This window comes from Rhineura floridana, chromosome 17 (genome assembly GCF_030035675.1).
Source record: "Rhineura floridana isolate rRhiFlo1 chromosome 17, rRhiFlo1.hap2, whole genome shotgun sequence".
Lineage (NCBI taxonomy): Eukaryota > Metazoa > Chordata > Lepidosauria > Squamata > Rhineuridae > Rhineura > Rhineura floridana.
Window position 1 is genome coordinate 3,450,773 of NC_084496.1, and position 19,725 is coordinate 3,470,497.

General features: G+C 42.2%; 1 protein-coding gene across 2 annotated transcripts in view; it reads left to right on the forward strand.

Moving 5' to 3' along the window:
- Nucleotides 1-17,147, forward strand: part of USP7 (ubiquitin specific peptidase 7) — a 69,473-nt gene extending 52,326 nt beyond the window's left edge. For both annotated transcript variants that reach the window (XM_061599215.1, XM_061599216.1), the window contains 18 exons: nucleotides 718-862; nucleotides 1,148-1,278; nucleotides 2,404-2,538; nucleotides 2,642-2,743; nucleotides 2,927-3,032; nucleotides 3,950-4,042; nucleotides 4,437-4,504; nucleotides 6,257-6,357; nucleotides 6,818-6,971; nucleotides 8,538-8,605; nucleotides 9,941-10,049; nucleotides 10,143-10,220; nucleotides 10,609-10,709; nucleotides 11,563-11,662; nucleotides 12,545-12,664; nucleotides 13,577-13,648; nucleotides 14,769-14,859; nucleotides 15,595-17,147. In XM_061599215.1, the coding sequence (XP_061455199.1) occupies nucleotides 718-862; nucleotides 1,148-1,278; nucleotides 2,404-2,538; nucleotides 2,642-2,743; nucleotides 2,927-3,032; nucleotides 3,950-4,042; nucleotides 4,437-4,504; nucleotides 6,257-6,357; nucleotides 6,818-6,971; nucleotides 8,538-8,605; nucleotides 9,941-10,049; nucleotides 10,143-10,220; nucleotides 10,609-10,709; nucleotides 11,563-11,662; nucleotides 12,545-12,664; nucleotides 13,577-13,648; nucleotides 14,769-14,859; nucleotides 15,595-15,701 (1,881 nt within the window). In that variant the 3' untranslated portion in view covers nucleotides 15,702-17,147. The remainder of the gene's footprint in view (nucleotides 1-717; nucleotides 863-1,147; nucleotides 1,279-2,403; nucleotides 2,539-2,641; nucleotides 2,744-2,926; nucleotides 3,033-3,949; nucleotides 4,043-4,436; nucleotides 4,505-6,256; nucleotides 6,358-6,817; nucleotides 6,972-8,537; nucleotides 8,606-9,940; nucleotides 10,050-10,142; nucleotides 10,221-10,608; nucleotides 10,710-11,562; nucleotides 11,663-12,544; nucleotides 12,665-13,576; nucleotides 13,649-14,768; nucleotides 14,860-15,594) is intronic.
- The last annotated feature ends 2,578 nt before the right edge of the window (nucleotides 17,148-19,725 follow it).

Sequence of the window (19,725 nt, forward strand, 5' to 3'; positions counted from 1 at the left end):
GTGCTGTTCCAGAGGGAACCATATCTTCTGGGGGGCAGGGGGGGTGGGAGATGATGTCACAGGAAACACCAAACTGCAGAATCTCTGTGTACACCGGAACATTTTGCTTCTGCCTCTCTAAAAAATATTTTGCATACTGCATTTTGCATTCTCTTACAGCCTGTAACAAATATGGAAATAAAATTGATCTGAACCTTTAGGACAGGAATGGGAAACCTGCTTCCCACCAGATGTGGCTGAACTACAACTCCCATCATCCCTGATAGCTGGGGCTGATGAGAGATGGAGTCCAGCAACATTCGGAGGACCACTGTATCTGGGAGGATCATTTATTTAAAATGAGTTTAAGGGGGGTAGGACATTAATCTGTCTTGGTGACTTTCAGTACATGATAAAGATGCTCTCAGAATCAGCCCAAATTAAAAACAAAGGCAAAAATTAGGAAACCAAGGTGTCGTGGAAGTATTAACATCTGAATGCCCATTTCAGTCGTTCATTCTGTGTACCATCAAATAGTTCTTAATATCACATCAAAATTGATACAGTTTTCTTTCAAGGTGATAGTTGTGCAATTTTAATAGGTTCCATCCCAAATCCCAAAGTATCTATGTTGGTACTATATTTCTGAAATGTACATTTTATTTGTTGATGAAATATTTGTTATTTAACTCTTGTCACATATTATTATCCTTTGTTCACCCCCCCTTTTTTTTACAGTGGTGTAAATTTGATGATGACGTTGTATCTAGATGTACAAAGGAAGAAGCAATTGAACATAACTATGGAGGCCACGATGATGACTTATCCGTACGGCACTGTACTAATGCATATATGTTGGTTTATATCAGGGAGTCAAAATTAAGTAAGTATCATTCCTTCGGTCCTGGTTAATGCTAGGGCTTCTCTTTCAAAACTTAAAGCAGGCTTTCACAGTGAGCCTCCCCAAGTCAGTATATATGCAAAAGAATAACAATTATATAAAGTTTGGGCAGTCGGGGGAAGGGTAAAGTGTTTGCAGGAACATTGCTGTATCAAAAAGTCAGTTTTTATCACAGAAGAGTAACCATTTACTGTTTTTGTTTGGATGGCAGTATTTTTTTAAAAAGCACAATTGCTTTTTAAATGTGTCGCACTTCATATCTTCTAGGTGAGGTTTTGCAGGCAGTCACTGACCATGATATTCCTCAGCAACTAGTGGAACGGCTGCAAGAAGAGAAAAGAATAGAGGCTCAGAAGAGAAAGGAGAGGCAAGAGGCTCACCTCTACATGCAAGTGCAGGTCAGCTTTGCCGTAGGTCTCTGTTCATTTTGCATGTTGTGTTGAGGATGCCGCCCACATTTCTGTCCCGTCCTCTCTCCAAGAAGCAACACAGTGATGTAGATGGATGTGAGTTGCCCCTTTTTATCCTCACAACAGCGAGAGGGGCCCAAGGTCAGCTTCATGGTATTCGAACTTTGATATCTTCTCCAGCTACTTGGTGTCTTCTTGTGTTGGTAACCATTTAGAAGACTCTTTTGGCTTTAAGTGGTATACAGTAATAATAATATACTGCATAACAATTCTAATAATAAATCTGTTTAGTAGTAGTAGTTATATCCCACCGTTTCTCCAAGGAGTTCAAGGTGGCATCCTTTCCACAAGCCTATGAAGTAGGAGGATAGGTTTAGAGACAGCGAGTGGCCCAAAGTCATCTTGGTCTCCCAGGCCCCAGTCCAACATTGCCGGGAGATCCTTATCTTTGTTTGCTACAAGAAATTACCCACTTTGTGTTTGGGCTGGCCTTTACTCTATTCAGGTATTTCAAACGCCCATAGGACCATTAGGTTGCTGAAGATTTTTACCAGGGCAACGTGGAAGCCTTTGCATGACCCTTCTGTGCCAAGCAGACATCACTGTAAAGACCCCAACACAGATATGACGCGGGAATGCTAAGCTGGGTATTAATGCTGGCACATCTTTTTGTGCTGGTGCTAGGATCCTTACATCCTATAAAACCAGGTGTGGGGAACCTTTGGCCCTCCAGATGTTGCTCGTGTTATTATTTATTAAATTTCTATCTCGCCCTTTCTTCCAGAAGGAGCCCAGGGTGGCAGACAACAACCAATAAAACAATGAAAGCATCTTGTATTTTAAAACATCTCAAAAACAATTCCAATACAGATGCAGACTGGGAAAGATCTCCACTTCAAAAAGCTTGTTGGAAGAACTACAAGTGAACAACAACTCCCATCAGTCCCAGCAATCAGTGGCCAAGGATGATGGGAGTTGTAGTTCAGCAACACCTGGAGGGCCAAAGGTTCCCCACACCTGTTATAAGGACTTGAGGAAAACAGACTAAACTCCAGTTGTGAACTAATGCAATTGCTTAGTGATTTCATTCACAAAATGTGTTTGGAATTTCAGATAGTAACAGAGGACCAGTTCTGTGGCCATCAAGGCAACGACATGTACGATGAAGAAAAAGTGAAATACACTGTGTTCAAAGTGCTGAAAAATTCAACACTTGCAGAATTTGTTCAAAACCTTTCTCAAACAATGGTAAGCTCTCTGAGATCTCATCTGATTGTGTCACTTTGCATGGAATCATTTGTAGCATTGTAATGGCTGACTTCTTTCTAAATGTTTTTTTTCCCCCTTTTAGGGCTTTCCACAAGATCAGATACGATTGTGGCCAATGCAAGCCCGAAGTAACGGAACAAAAAGGCCAGCTATGTTAGACAATGAAGCTGATGGCAATAAAACTGTGAGTGTGCGCGAGTAGAAGGAAAGTTTTAATTTAATTTTTAATGCACTGCTTATGCTTTCAGGAGTAAAAAATGCATTTCTGAAATAAGAGATTCCATTTTCTTAATGTGTAAGATTCTAATTGGTCCTCATTCTTAGGAAGCATCTCCTCATTGTGTGATGTGTTTCCTTAACCTCATAGATGATTGAGCTCAGTGACAATGAAAATCCATGGACAATATTCCTGGAAACTGTAGATCCAGAAATGGCTGCTACAGGGGCAACATTACCCAAGTTTGACAAAGACCGTAAGTACGCCTTAAAGATGTTAGCCTGAATCCTAACAACCTTATGGCTAGCTCCACACATCCAAGGGATTTTTGGACTTATTTACAGGAATACCCCGCATTAACATACGCAATGGGTCCAGAGTGAGTACGTAAACCGAAAATGTACTTAAAGTGAAGCACTACCTTTTTTCACTTGCGCCGCCACTGTGCCACCTCTCCTTCACATGGAGCCTCAAAGCCCCGCACTAAAGCCTTTGCTGCTTGCTGCCGCGCCTCTCAGCTGATGCGCAGTCACGTCTCTTTCCACCACCCCCAAAAGAACAGGCCACAACCAAAGGTTAAGTGACTGTTCTTGCGAAGCGAAGTATGTAAACGGGACTGGTGCTACTGTAAGTATGTCCATACTTGCGAGTGTCCGTAAAGTGAAGGTCCTCATAGCAGGGTATTCCTGTGTTGTCTCTCATAAAGTCACTTGGGTTTGTTTTGTTTTGTTTCCAAATAGCAGCTCCCTGTACCACATGGCAAGCTTCTTTTGAAACTGAGGGAGTTTCACAAGTAGTGTGCGATATGATACGGGAATCTGCCATTCCAGGGAGAGAAGTCAAAAAATCCCACTGGGTATATCCAAGCCCTTTGGATCCCATCCTTTGAAAGGTACAGAAGTTGATTGCTTTTGTATCAATGTTGCTTGAAACCGGAGTGTGCAGATCTGTTCTGGGGTTTTCCCCAACCCTCCGGAGCAGATTTCGGAGGGCATGTGGAAAGGAGAGGGAGGGGAAGTTTTATTGTGTTATCGGAACTACTTTTTTGGAAACTGCCCTTAACATTTCCTCCCATTCTTGATTTTAAAAAAAAGTGTTCCTTAAACTGTGCAAAAGTTCTTGAACGCAGATGGAGGCTTCCTTCTGCTACAAACTTTGTTCCTCAACTTGCAGATGATGTAATGCTGTTCCTGAAGATGTATGATCCAAAGACACGGAGTTTGAATTATTGTGGGCATATCTACACACCTATATCCTGTAAAATACGTAAGTGTGCAAGGTTATAGAGAGATACTATGAAACTACTGATAGTTGCAGGTACTTGAGTTTAGAAGATTATTGAGTTTAGAAGTATCGCTGGATTCGTTTTAGCATGGCTCGGCAATGCTTGCATTTTTGGGGCGGGATGGGGACACGTAAAGAGGGTGTTTGCCCAGGTTCCCGTTTAGCTCCAGATTCTTTTTACAACTTCACAAGGTTAGCGCTTCGTCATCCTTGAACCCAGATGCCTAAAAGGCTTCATCGTATCATCTTCGTCTTCTGACTTAAACTTGAGGATGGAATGTTTAAAAAACAGGATGTTTTAATAGGTGCGCGTGTGTCTTTCTTTTTGGAGTCATAAGTGATAAATACGTGTCTCTTTCTCTTCTTTTCCCCAAAGGTGACTTGCTGCCAGTTATGTGTGAAAGAGCAGGATTTCCCCAAGAATCTAATCTTATCCTCTATGAGGTTTGAATCACTTGCTGTTCCTTAAACTAGTTGTCTCCGTTGGGGATTGTTCATGTAGAAACTTTCTAAATGAAAATAGGTGGAAGTACTCTCATCACTACAACAAAGGAGATCCAAAACTCTTTTATTGCAAGATATACACTATGTAGTGCAAAATTTAAAGATATGTTTTAACGTTGTTATGTGCCTTCAAGTTGACTACAACTTATGGCGACCCTGTGAAATGAAAAACTTGCATCTAACCAAATTCACACTGTTGCATACTTCACAAAAGTGTTCTCTGTCAATAACATGAGAAGTGTTTCTTGGAAATTATCCCCCCCCCCAAAAAAAAAGAGCTGCTGGTTGAGTTGAAAGATGTGGGTTTGTAGCCAACCAAGCTGTACTCAGTGTAGACCCATTTAAATTAATGGACCTAAGTTAGTCATATATTATTTTCAGTGGATCTACTCTGAGTAGGACTATAGTTGGCTACAACCCTACATTTTTAAGTTGGGTGAAACTTTCATGGAAGTTGGTTTGCTTACACTTTTAGACCTATTCTTCCAGAGAACCTGGAGAAAAAAGTTCATTTAATAGTAGTGTGCCGAGATGAAAAATAAAGTGGGGGTCAAACTTGGATTTCATTGACAGCGTTCCACAGAAAACATATTCTATGCTACTGCTATTTTGAGGCTTGGGTGGAATAAACAGTATTTCCTCAACATTATCACTTACTCGATTATGCTCAAAATCAGCAGCTCCAACCAAAAGCAGTTTCAGTATGTTGATTCCATATGCAAGCAATTTTTCCTTTCCTTCCTGAACTGCTGTTTTCCTGCATTGCAAAGGCCTTTTGTAACAGAACCTTAAGAAGTCCCCCCCCTTATCCATCAAAGTGTGTGTGTGTGTGTGTGAGAGAGAGAGAGAGATTCTTTGTATTTGTCTTTTGAAGGTGGAGAGGCATACTGAACTTCGGGAAAGGCAATTTAAAAAGGGCCCTGGGGATACCACCCTTGATTAAGAACTACATATAAAGTTGTCATAAAAAATAAAGAGTCCCCTTAATTAGCCTGAAGAATACCTCTGTAAGCTTTGTCAGGTGCACATAGGGTTGGCCTTTGAAAACCTATTCCACAAAACAGTTGTTAGTCTTTATGATGACCCAGTCTGGTCACGTTCAAACAGTCATAGCTTCATAAGCTGAGATATGAATGAGTCTTTTGGCCAACACACATGGCTCCTTTAATCTTCTAAGGAATCTTCCATTAACTATAGGTTCCTGTTTCATCCAAACCAGGAAGCTATTAACTAAGGAATTCAGAACAAGGTGTTCAGATCATGGTTTGAAGTTGGCATAATATCCTAGCATTTTCTGAAGCCATTAACCATGGTTTCCCAGTTCAAACAAAACAGGAAATGATAGTTCATAGAAGACTTCCTGGTTTGTTTGCTCATTTGTGCAAAGGGGCTGAGTGCCCAATCAAAATACTCCTTCATAATTTGGCTTATTATGCCAAGATACAGTTGGCTGAACGTGGCCTCTGTCTTTGAAGTGTTTGTTGGTGTGGGTTCTGTGACAGATTGACACACCTAACCTCTGTGGTAGCTGTCTCAGGCACTCTGTGTGCCTGAATGAGATCGCAAAAAATAAACATTTTATTTTGATTTTCGATTTGATTTGATTTTGATTTTTGATTTGATTTTCGATTGAAAAGAAGGTTATTCCTGTTGAACAAGTCTCGTCTAAAGCCTCTTTCCTTCTTGCCTTAGGAAGTTAAACCGAATTTAACGGAGAGAATTCAAGACTATGATGTTTCCCTCGACAAAGCTCTCGATGAACTCATGGATGGTGACATCATTGTGTTTCAAAAGTAGGTTTTCATGGAGGCTTACAGCAAAGTAAGCTTTGAAAAAGAATCCTGCTTGATAGCTTCCATCAGCTCTGGTCCACCCTACTGCTGATTCTGGCCCTGCCCGCCTCAGGTTGTGGCCCCCAAGGAAATGGAACCCATAGCACAACAAAAGGTTCCCGCCCCTGCTTTGAACCTTTGAAGACTCTGTTGACTCACCTGTCACACAGGCAGTCTAACTGCATCATAAACGGTTGACTCGAAGAAGGGAGCACTGTGCCGATCTACAGAAATAGATGAACACACACAAGCTTACCTGTGCTTTGTTAGAAACTGTTTTATGTAGTGCAGGTCTATGCAGCTGCCTTGGATTTATTTCCAAAGGCTACACAAAGAGCCACAAGGCTTTATAAAGACTTCCCACATTTTGTGTAGCTTTTGTGTATTTACTTAAAATGGCTGTGATCTTTTCTGTTAACAGGGATGACCCCGAGAATGATAGCAGTGAACTACCGACAGCAAAAGAGTACTTCAGAGATCTGTACCACCGAGTTGATGTCATCTTCTGTGACAAAACCATCCCAAATGACCCCGGCTTTGTTGTCACATTATCCAACAGAATGAATTATTTTCAGGTATACATACACACTTCCCTTACGTTTCCACCAATGAAATTGGGTCCAAAATCAGCACAGTAATCAGATCATCAGGTGTGAAAATCTTTGAAAATTAGGGCCTTTTATTCAAGATGGTGATGGTCCAATAAAGTATTTCTGAAATGAGACATAGCTGCCTTAAATGAGGTCAGACCATTGGTCCATCTAGCTCAGTAATGTCTGCACTGACTGGCAGCAGCTCTTCAGTGTCTCAGGCAAGGGAGTCTTTCCTGGCTGTATGTGGAGATGTGGATTGAACCTGGGACTGTGTGTGTTAAAACCAGATGCTTTCCCTCTGAGTTGTGGCCCTTCCCCATGTCACCCATTAGATTACAGCTGCTTGGTATAATATAAAATAAGCATCCCCACTGCAACTCTGCTGCCATTTTTTAAAAAACTGTTTATTGGCTTACAAATCTATAATCCACATAGGGGATTTTTCTCAGGCTGGGGAGGGTGTACGAGGGTTCAGTTTCTTTAGGGAAAGTAGGTTTTTTCCCACTGTCTCTTTAAAATGTGGCTCAACTTCAGGGTGTGCTGAATTTTCAAACATGCAATGCGGCTGCTTGGTGTGAACATAACAGTCTGCAGGATCAGGCCAGTGGCCAGCAGATATCCCTGGGAAGCTGGCAAGCAGGACCTGAGCACAAGAGCCTCTCCTCCCCTGCGGCTTCTGGCAACTGGTTTTCAGAAACATACTGCTTCTATGGGGGCAGAGCATAGCCATCAGGGTTAATGGCCATTGATAGCCCCACCCTTTTATCATGCTGCTGTCTTGCAGCTGATGCTGCTATCTGTGATCTGCAGATTCATCCCCCTTGAAAACAAAAGCTTTTTGATTGAGGTGTTCTCCACCCAAGCATTAAAATCAGTGTGTGAGATTCTGTTCTCTAGATGGGGCTTTCTCAGTAGTGGCCCCACATCTTTGAGATTCCCTGCTCAGAGAGATGTGTATGGCCTCGGCACTGCTAGTCTAGATAGACAAATAGTCTGACCTGATCCAAGGAAGCTTTTTATGTTCCGTGGTTAATGTTAAAATACGTTTTTCAGGAGGGATGGGGGCTGCCCTCAGACTGGATCTGTGCATGCAACAAAGTGAGATGAGAGGAAAAAACTGTCAGATGGAGGAATCATGTTTTTTTAAGTTTTCATCTACATAAAGCCATCACAGCAGAGAAATAGGCTGTGCCAGAATCGTTTTCTGTTGTGCTGGTTTTCTACTTGCAGGGAGATATTTACCTGATGAAGCATTCCAACTTTGCATCACTCTCCTCTAGTTTGACATGATACAGCCCTCTCTGCCACCTCATTTTCTCTTGCGTGTGTAAAGGAGACTCAACTGTTGCTTAAAATTAACATAAATTTCCTTAACCATGAGCCCTGTGTTATGCACTGAAAGAGTTCCAGTCTTCATAAGGAGGAATTCTCTCAGACAAAAATGAGTGTTTAAGTATTTTGGACTGCTCCCAATAGAGTTTCAAAATCACTGGCTGACAGTTTACCAAAAAACCAGATTGCTTTCTCTCCTGATTTTTATTTTCCTAGGTTGCAAAGACAGTCGCCCAAAGGCTTAATACAGATCCTATGCTCCTACAGTTTTTCAAGTCCCAAGGGTAAGAGGCATTCATCTAAAAAACATTTTTCAGCACCCCAGAGTGCCTTTAATGCAGTTTTAGCATAGTAGTATGGGATGTGTGTGTAAATTAGTGATAGCCTGATATATAGCTTCAAAAACTTGTCAATGCTGAGTCCAAGATTAGGAGGGGTCTTGAGACAAGATACTGGGTTCTATCTGAAGAGACAAATAGTCAAAAAGGTAATGTCTACATGACCTCTCCTGCCTCATTTGCTCTAGCATCCTGGTGCTGTGCCAAAAAAATTCCAGTTTTGTCACAGAGAGAGAAAAAAAATTATGCAGACTAAAAGATATATGGTGCGTGTGTCCAAACAGGAACAGTACCCTAATAGGACCAATCACAAAACAATTATGTAGCTTTTTGTGTTTCACAGGACTCTTCCTTAGGTTTGATATTAAAATATGGTAGAAGCACTTTTCAGCTTCCAGGAAGCTCTGTAGAGACTAATTTGAGCCTAGCTCTTTGTTTAGAGACCTTTCTCCAGGCCTTGTAGCCATCTGAGTTAGGAAGCTGATGACAAGGGTTTTCTCAGTTGAAGTGTCTGATATATGGAATGCCCTCTACAGAGAAGCTCACCTGATATTAAACAAATGCCAAGGGAGCTTCGTTTTGGCTGTGGGCAAACACTGCTTTTAATTTGCCCAAGCATTCTAGCAGGTTCTATAGCCAGTTAGTTGTACTCTTATGGCTTGCTGGATTTTATGGTGCTTGTCAGATGTTTTTGTGATTTGTGTTGACTTCTGTGTGGGGCTTTATGGTATTGTTTCAAATAAATAAATGTGCTGGTTTTTTGTCCAGGGTAAAACATGCAGTTGCACCAAACCTTACCAGGGCAAAGAAGTGAATGTTCAGATATCGGAGCCCACAGTTCTTTCCATCTGTCTCTAGTGCTAATTGAAACTCAAGGGTCTCTTGCAAAACAGAGAGTGTTTGGTGCATGCTACTCTCAGCCCTATTTATTAATAACCCAGTAAACTTAACATTTTTAGCAAATAACAACCAGTGCTGATGTTCTTCTCTAATTCAGTGACCTGCAGTGAAGACAAGAAGTCATTTAGGCTTCTGCAGGTGTGGACGCTAAAATGGAGGACTTTTGAAAACATCTTTTTAACTTCAGAATGGTCCATTGTGCCACATGGTATTTTCTCAATGCAAGAAAAATGTTTGTGATAGTTACTGGAAAAGTGTAGACTCCCTGTCCATATAAAATCTTGAGATAGTGAGGACTGTGAATTAACTTTGTGTTTCAAATAAAAAGGCGGTGTAGAGATTATTTTAGAGTGAAACATCTCTCCTGTTTTTTGTGTTTAGTTATAGAGATGGCCCAGGTAATCCTCTTAGACATAATTATGATGGAACTTTAAGAGATCTCCTGCAGTTCTTCAAGCCTAGACAACCTAAGAAACTTTACTATCAGCAGGTAGGAGACTTTCTTATCTATATAGGGAAGAAGATTGTTTCCTTCCTCTACAGAATGACAATATCTTCTTTTTCCCTCCTTTCATCTCCCTAGCTTAAAATGAAAATCACAGACTTTGAAAACAGGAGAAGTTTTAAGTGCATATGGCTAAACAGCCAATTTAGGGAAGAGGTACGTTGTGTCTCCTTGAAAGTGTTGAAGCATAGCATGGTATTAAATTATCAAAGAAGTAGATTTAATTTTACTTACTTTACCTACTTTGATTTAAATGTAATTACAGGTTAAAATTGGTATCACATAAATGGGTATAATTAATAAGCAAGCTGTACATGTTTTGTAAGGAACTTTCCTACCCAAACACCACTGAGAGTCATGGAAACAGATATGCTGTTGTGTAGCACTCATTCATTCTGATGGCACTTCTGCATGGGAAGCCCTTAGCAGGCCTCAGCCCTTGTGCTTGGCAACAAGGACCTTTTATATTCTGTGCTTCATTTACTTGTGTATCTTGTAACATTTTGTTTCTTGACTGATTCCCCCCCCCTTTAATTTTGTTTAGGAAATAACACTATATCCAGACAAGCATGGGTGTGTACGGGACTTATTAGATGAATGTAAAAAAGCTGTAGAACTTGCTGAGAGAGGTTCAGGGAAATTAAGGTAAGAGTTTGTTTATTTACATGTATAGCACTTTTCCTGAGGGCTGTATGGGTAGCCCTTCTCACCTGTTACTCTCATGTAGGGCAGTTCCATGGCAGAGTTGGAGTGGGGCCACGCTTCTCGCCCTGCAGTAGCCTTGCCCCTGCTGTCATGCACCTGGGCTGCTTGTGCACAGGGATTTCTTTGTGGACTGTGTGGTAGGGGGAACTAGCACAGGATCACAAGAGTGGAGTCAGGGTGAAAAGAACAGCTTTGGTCTTGTTTCACTTTAGGACTGATCTACACATGAGTAATGCATAAACAGGATGTGTGTGTGTACCTAAATATCTCTACAAAACTGAATCTGTATTCATTTTGTTTTGAACTTGGAATGTATCCATGAATTCCTATGCAGTTTGCCTAATGCCGTTCCAACTGTCAAATAAAGCAGCATTCTAAGAGAGAATCTCTAGCTCCAGGTATTGAATACATCTCATGTAAGCAGGATTGCGGAACCTTTGGCCCTCCAGATGGTGTTGGACTACAGCTCCTGTTGGCCATGACTAATGGCCATGCTGCCTGGGGCTGATAGGAGTCCAGCAACATCTGGAGGCCAGAGGTTTCCTCCCCCCTGCACTAAAGGTTCTCCCGATAATTAGCTTAGTAGAACTAGACGTTTACTTCACCTAAAAAGTTGGGTGCTATCTGCATCGAGTTCCTCCTCCATAAGCCCTGTCAAAACAAAAGGATATTTGCACAACAACACAGTTAACAGTTGAAGGAGGGCTTAATATACAGCTCTGTTGGTTTATATTGGGCGTTAACCCTAATGCCTAAATCTTTTTACATAATCTCTTTCTCTCCCCTTCTTAAGGCTGCTAGAAATTGTAAGTTACAAAATAATCGGTGTCCATCAGGAAGATGAATTGTTAGAGTGTTTATCGCCAGCAACGAGTCGGACGTTTCGAATAGAGGTTAGTCTAATGCAATGTTAAGTGTAAATATTTGAACTGTCAGAGTTGCAGCTCCATCTTTAGAGAGTTTAGCTTTCAATTATTGGCTCCATTTGCTCACAGGTAGAGCAGGAGTCTATGTTTTTGTTACAGATTTGTTTTCAAAGTTTTACTTTGTTTTATCCATTTTTAAATGATAATTATTTCATGTATTTTGGTTCTGTAAAACATTTTTGGGCATTTTAGGTGTGTTTTATTATGTTTGCTGTTTGTGGACCAGTTTGATTAAGTGGTTTATAAATCTTTCTAGATACATAATATAGGTTAGCAACAATGGGATGTTGGCCGTTCTACCTCTTTAGCATTTGCAGCAACCTTCGTTAGCCAAGTTGTCCTCTAGATCAGAAGTGGGGAACCTCCAGCCCATGACCTCCCCATTTGGCCTGCGAGGCCATTTTGGGGGAGGGTGCATATGGACACTACCCTTCTTTATAGAGGCAATGTTCATCATTGCTCCACCCACTTTTCACTCTGTCCACGCCCACCTTTGTCATGTGATCCTCCAACTGATTCCCCATTTCTCCTGTAGCCTGTGGTGCAGGACCTGCAGTTTCTTTGCACTAACATGGCCCAGCCACCACCTCTGTCCTTTCTCAAGCTGTTACAAATTGCAGACTTGGACCTTCATGCCCAGCAACACCTTTTTCCTCTCTCCCCACCCTACCCTCATTTTTTAATATTATTTTTTAATGAACTTAGTGACCTTCTAGTTGGCTCCGAATGAAGCTGTTGTGATGGTTGTGCTGCTGTTGCTTTCGTTGTCTTTTGAATCCAACTTCAGGAGCTTCTGTTGTTCATGCTTCTGCTACTGTTGCCTGATGGGCAATGTGTCTCTGCATGCAGGAAATCCCCCTGGACCAGGTAGATCTAGATAAGGAGAATGAGATGCTAATCACAGTGGCTCATTTCCAGAAAGAGGTTTTTGGGACATTTGGCACTCCTTTCTTGCTAAGGATACACCAGGTGAGTCCTGTTGCTCTTAACTATGTACCGTTGCAAACACAAACACAGATGGTTCATGGCAGCCTTCTCCAACGTGGTGCCCTCCAGATGTTGCTGGACTACAGCTCCCATCTTCCGTGGTCATTGGCTGGCTGTGGTTGATGGGAGATGGAGCCCACCAGCATCTAGAGGGCACCACGTTGGGGAAGGCTGGTGTATGGGTTACTAGAAAGAAAAGTTTTGTTGTGTTAGAGTCTATCGCTCTGGCTTAAGGAGTAGCAATGCTCCTCTGCAGCCATTGTTTCTTGTGTTTATATCTTCTTCTGCTTTCTGTGATTCATGTGCGCAACGTAAATTGCCCATTCAGTTCTTTTGTATTTCCTCACTCGCCAAATTTTGTACATTTCTGTGTTTACGCAAGAGTCTTGGTCAGTGATCGGTTCATTAAATTGGTGCATTGGTGTAAGGAAAGCGACTTGAGCACACTTTCCCTCCGCTCTTCTTCCCTTTTACTCTTTCGGACATAGTCTTAACAAATGTCCAGTGCAGAAATTGACCGGTTCTCTCACCAGTGGTTTAAATGTGCCATTGAGAGCCGATGTGACGCAGTAGATAAAGTACTGGAATTGGGACAGGATGAATGGGGTTCAGATCCCTTCTCAGCTGGCAGGGCACAGTATTGGCTGGTCCCTGTAGCCTTATTCATGCGCGAGGGGAAGAGTTGGGACCAAGAGGGATAATAGATGGGGGGGGGCTGGGGAGGGGAGAGAAGCAGAGGTTCACAGATGCCCAAGTTCAGCTAAGCTACACATTGCAATGAGTGTTCAGTGGCAGTCTTTAGCCACGTTGGGTTTAGAACTTTGTTGCCATTAATTTTTTAAAATTAATTTGTTTTTTATTTTTGCGTGGCTGAGTTTGTGCTTTTCTGCCCAGGGCGAACACTTCCGAGAGGTGATGAAGAGGATTCAGACAGTGCTGGACATCCAGGAGAAAGAATTTGAAAAGGTATTGTCGTGGAGCAGAATGCTCAGATGTTGCTCAGCATGGCGTAGCTTCTGGATGGCGTTTTGCTGGGTGGATGGGGTGGTGGTCTGTTCCTTTTGCCCTGAATATAGCACTGCCAATCTGTATGCCTCCTGTAATTCTGCAAGTGTTCCTCTCCATCCTCCCCCGCATGGGAGAAGTCTCTCTCCAAACAGCTTCATACTCTGCAGCTTGAAGGTGTGACATCTGGGTTCTTCCAGGTCTGGTGTCATCCCTTTGCATACATAGACAGCTGGTAGAGCCCTCCAGCAGTGACACCTGGTCTGAAAGCATGCCTGCCTCCCCTCACCCCACAGTGGGGCCCCCCTGTGCAGTTAGCCCTGCCAGCACCTTTCCATTGGGTCTGTATCAACTCTATCTTAATGCTCCACAATGTGGTGCCACTAAGGATGCTCCACAGTATTGCATTATGGGACACTGAAGACAGTGAATGTCCCAATCTCAACAGCCACTTGGCTCCCACAGAAAACACGGCGGTGCCACCAGGTAAGGGGATAGTTTGATCGACAGTTGCATCAGTGGCACAATGGCAAGGGACCACTCAGGCCTCACTCTGGCCCTGGTTTCTCCCCTTGAATTGATGATAGCCCTTGCAGCACTGGTCTGTAGGAGATCAGAAGTGGCTGTCCCCATTGGGGCTCACCTTATGTAAAATGCAAGAAAAATGGGATCTAGCTTGTACTGTAACAGAAGACCAAATCTTGCTGTCCCAGCAGTGGGAAAGGCAGAGGGCCTGCACAGCTGACTAGACCACTGGAGTGGCCAGCCTATGGCCTTCCAGATGTTGGATTCCAGCTCCTTTCGGCCCCAGCTACCGTGGCCAGTGGAGGGCACCGGATTGCCTGCCCTGGGAATAGTCCCTAGCTGTGGTGCTTATGAACGTGGCAATAGTAAACAGCTGAATGAGAAGGCACTAAATCTGGGCCCATTCCCATGCTGTGCGTTGAGAGGTGAGAGGCAAGGAAATGCAAATGCAGAGTTTGGGGGGCTGTGAAGTCTACAGTAATAATTTTCTTGACAATACTTACTCCCTGAGAAATTCACATTTGAGCTCTTTTTTATTTTTAATTTCTTCTTGAAGTTTAAGTTTGCCATTGTCATGATGGGTCGACACCAGTATATAAATGAAGATGAATATGAAGTGAACTTGAAAGATTTTGAGCCCCAACCCGGTAAGTGTTCATTTACCAAGCTTGGAGGAGGTGGGTGTCCCGTCCCATCCCCCGATCAGTGTTTGACTTCCAAATGTAATGCGTTTATTCCCTTGCCTGCTTAACGTCTTGCCCTTCGAGGGTCAGCACAGCCCACTGGTTCCCCTGTATATTTGCCTCTGCATTGTTCTGGAAGCCTATTCACTCAGAGTAGTGTCCAACCAAGCAGTTCCATTAGCTCAAGGCCTTGCGGCTGCACAGTAGAACTCCCTTTCCCACTATCTCCACACGTGCCCACCCCCAAATCTGTTCTGGAGGTTCCTCCAACCCTCCGGAGCAGTTTTAGGGGGAGAGGAAAGGGAGGGGGAAGTTCTCTTGCGCTGCTATTGACTTATTTATTGGATTTTTATCCTGCCCTTCCTCTCGAAGGAGTCCAGAGTGGCAACACGCATCAACAAAGCAATATAACCATAAAAATAGCATTTTTTAAAAAAAACCATTTAAGAACATGCTAAAACACAGGTATGGTTAAACGCATCCAGTGATCTCCAGATTGCCCCGGACAGTCCCCTTCAGCCGTCAAATGCCTTGGTGAACAGGCATGTTTTCAAAATCCTCCTAAATGGTAATAACAGTGAAGACAGGGATGGAACTACTTGGTTGCATCCCACCCTCCGTTCTTTACATCTTACGTTTTGTACAAAGCCACCTGAAAGTCTGTTTACTCTCTCTCTCTCCCTCTCTCTCTCCCTCCAGGTAACATGTCTCATCCCAGGCCTTGGCTAGGGCTTGACCATTTCAACAAAGCCCCAAAGAGAAGTCGCTACACGTATCTTGAAAAAGCTATTAAAATCCATAACTGACTTACCCTCTCCAGTTTGTTCGAGGCAAAAAGGGGCAACAATAAGTGTGTGTGTGTGTGTGTGTGTGTGTGTGTGTGCGTGCGTGGGCGCACCTTTTTAACAACCGTAGGACTTTTGGTACACGTGCACTCAATCGGAAGTCTCCAGCAAGAGGATTTGCTGCTGATTTATTAATTTTATTTTGAGGCTGTTCAGTTTGGCTTCTCCGTATCTATTATTGACTGCCCTTTTCTTTTTTTTGGAGCAAAAATGAAGGTGTTTTATAAAAGCTTTGGGTGCCAATGAGAGTTTTTATGGAAAATGTAAACAAGGCAAGATTGTCGGCATCATAACAAGGGAAGGGTTGAGTAGAGCAGTTGACATTGGCAAAATATTTGTCTGTAGTACATTTAATTGGACGGCCTCTTCTGGCTGCCCTCCCTTCCCCTCCCTCCTCCCCTCCTCTCCCAAATACGATACCGGCCATCACTGCAGCAGCTAGATGGCGCTACCGTTAGGCTCACATCCAATTTGTTTCCTTCAGTTATATACTTTAAATGACATTTTTGTGCATTTGTAAATGCAAAGAGAAACTCACATCATCAATAAATAGCGATCTCTACTTTGTTGTGTACACTGTTGGCACTTATTCGGGGGGTGAATTTTTGTCTCTTCAGCCTAGGACTTCTCTTTTTTTATTATTATTTTAAATAAATGGATTTTGAGACAGATTTGTTTTTCTCACATCACCTTTTGCCAAGGAAGAAGTCTGACCCCCCCCCCCAAAAAGGAGGTGCAGCATCATTATATTCCTTTAGAAATGGTTGAGAATAAACCCCTTTGGTTACAACGTGATTTCAGGCACAGTACCAACAATCTCAGAGGATTTGAAGAAGGAAAAGGCATCTATTTTGTTATTAATTTAGCTAACCTGGGAGGAAAAGGGGAAGGCAAACAAAATAGCCTTTTAGCACTGAGGGCATGTTCACTAGTATTTAGTAAGCTGTTGACTTTGTAAAAAAAATAGGGGCTTGGGAGGGGGAAGAAAATTAAATTGTATATTTAATGGAGGACTATGTACAATTTAACATTTGGAGGTTACTTTTGGGGGTGGGCGGGGGGTGGGTAGGGTGAGTCTGCAAGTGAATTTCACAGATGTCAATATTCATTGTGTGTAGTTTTATTTCAGTCCCCAGGCTGCTTTTCCATTTTAGTTTGGAGCTAACAACAGCCCACGTGTTTCTATAAGTTTCTGAGTGCAGTAAAAATAAAGAAGCAGCCATTTACACTCCCCTCCCCTTTATCTCACAGTCTTTCCATTCTCCCCCTCCTTCATTCCCTCACCCCAATATTTTATTTTGTTTCTGTAGCTGCAGAGTGCAACGATTCTTCCTGTATATTGCCTTTTTTTTTTTTTTGCTGGAAAAAAATGTTGTATGTTGAATAAAAATTTTCTATAAAATTTTACTTCAGTGAGTGATGGCCTGGACGTTGAAGAAGAATTCTCCTCTCCTTGCAAGTTTTGTGAAGATTTTATTGAGACAGAATCTTTTTATGATTATGATTATTATTATTTTGCCAGTATCCAGTCTTGAAATTTGGTCTTAACTTAGGGATATAAGGGGTAAGTGTCATCCTCTAGTTGTAATATTTGAACTTCAAGTAGTATTGGTAATCTAACCTACAAAATGAAAGGCAGATCCCTGGACATATATAGGTATATATTTATAAACAGTAAGTTACAGTGGGAGGCAACTGGTGAAGGGTGGGCCCTTTTAAGTAGAGTGACATCTTGCAGCACAGGTGGTGCTAGCAGTGAGGCTACACCTGCTACTATATACAGGCTCAGTTTCACCACACCACACAAATGTGCATGCTTCCACAGTGTGCATAGGGGCCCGTCTATTAAACTCTGATTGCAGAAGCGAACATTTTTTGGTAACTGGTCATGAGCATAAGGACATGACCACAAGTAGGGCCCAGATGTTTTTGACACTTTTGGGGTATCTTTGTCCCAATCAAATGTAATCTAATGCAGAGACTAAATTTCAACTTTGTAACCTTCTGACGTGGATGGGTCCACTCCTTGAAATGTTTTGGTTGCTACTTGATTAATTAAAAAAACAAAACACCAATAACCAAGATTGCTGCTATAGCATTGCAGAATGCTTAAAAAGATTCTCTGCTGTGGTCTGGAACAACTTTTTGGTGTGCCCACATTGGGGATTTTGTAGTCACCACCTTTTGAAAACTCCTGTGAATACTCCATAGGATCAGGGTTTATTTTATTTATGTATTTATTATTTGATTTCTGTCCCGTCCTTCCTCCCGGTAGGAGCCCAGGGCAGCAAGGTAAATTTTCAAAGTAAATTCCCCCTCACACCAAATTGATAAAAGATGGCTTTTTAAAAGGATTAGACAAGTTCATTAGTGGATTGTTGCAGATTAGCAGATTAGTGGATTGTTTTATTAACCCTGATTATAAAATGGAACCTCCATGGTCAGGTGCAGTCTACCACTGAATACCAGGTGGCTGGCCATCACATTTTCAATGTTCCAGAGGTCACTCAGCGACTGCTCTTGGGAATTTGGTGTGGAACTAGATAGACCCAACCATGGTCAGATCCAGTAGGGTTCTTATTTAAAGAGTGGACATCATCCTTGGAACAATTGTGTCTGATGTTCCCGAGACCAGACTCTTTTATGTTCTAGTCTTGGGTTGAATAACAGACTCCAACTCCCATAATCCTTGCCCAGCATAGCCATAGGTCAGGGATGACTGGAGCTGTAGTCCAGCAACAACTGGAAGGCTGCAGGTTGCCAATCCTTGCTGTGGATAAAGCTTTAAGAAACTCATTTATGGAATGAGTAACAAACTTACTGATGCCTGGCAAACTAGAAATATAGCAAAACTGGGAATCTACAGACTCTTAGATTTATTCTTTTTTTTAGAATTAGAAAAATAACCAAATCTATGACTTTTTAAAAAAGAAATTCATTAGAATTCAGGAAATATATCTGGGGCAATACATTTCAGTCAACATGGGCCACCCTATGAATTGTTGGAATGTTTTGTTTGAAAGGCCTGCTTTCTCCCTAAAGTAAAGCTTGTAATATTGTCAAAATGTGCTCTATAAAGTACTAAAAAAAATCTTGCGGAGTTTTGAAAATATGAAGCCTTTGAGGTTCCCGCTAGATGGTGCTCTTATGCTCAGCAGGAAAATGTTGCTATAGGGGTTGATGTGTCTTTTGCAGTTGCTAATGACTTTATTATTGTTTTTAGCCAACGGTCATTACAGTATGGAGAAACATACAAAAGAACATATTTATAAAACATTAAAATCAATCCAATAAAACATGGATAAAACCCTAAAACTATGCATGGGGAGTAATGAGAGTTTACTACATTTGTTTAGTTTAGGAGCACAGTCAGCTGAGCTCCCCTTAGCTTTGAACACTGGTGTAATTCAGGAAGGCCCTTCTGATCTTTGTTGCTGCTAATGCAAATAAGGCTGCCGTATAAGTGACAAATTTATCTGTATCTGCCAGCAGCCATCTGATCTTAAGCTCATCTGGTTGGCCTTCCAAAGAAGTCTGAAAAGGAAGGATGAATTTGGCTCTTGGTGAATTATACAAAGGACAGTATAGAATATAATGCTTCATAACTTCAGTTTGCCCTGATCCACATATACTGTACACAGGCAATGTTTTGTTAGGGTTTTTGTGTGTGTATCTACCAGCCAAATAGCCAGTGTGGCGTAGTGGTTAAGGTGTTGGACTAGGACCTGGGAGACCAGGGTTCGAATCCCCACACAGCCATGAAGCTCACTGGGTGAGCTTGGGCCAGTCACAGCCTCTCAGCCTCAGAGGATGGCAATGGTAAACCACCTCTGAATATTGCTTACCATGAAAACCCTATTCATAGGGTCTCCCATAAGTTGGAATCGAGTTGAAGGCAGTCCATTTCATTTATCACCAGCCAAATATTCAGTGGGCATCAGCTGAAATCTGAGCTGAGTGAAAGCACGCCTTACAGGGGGAAAAG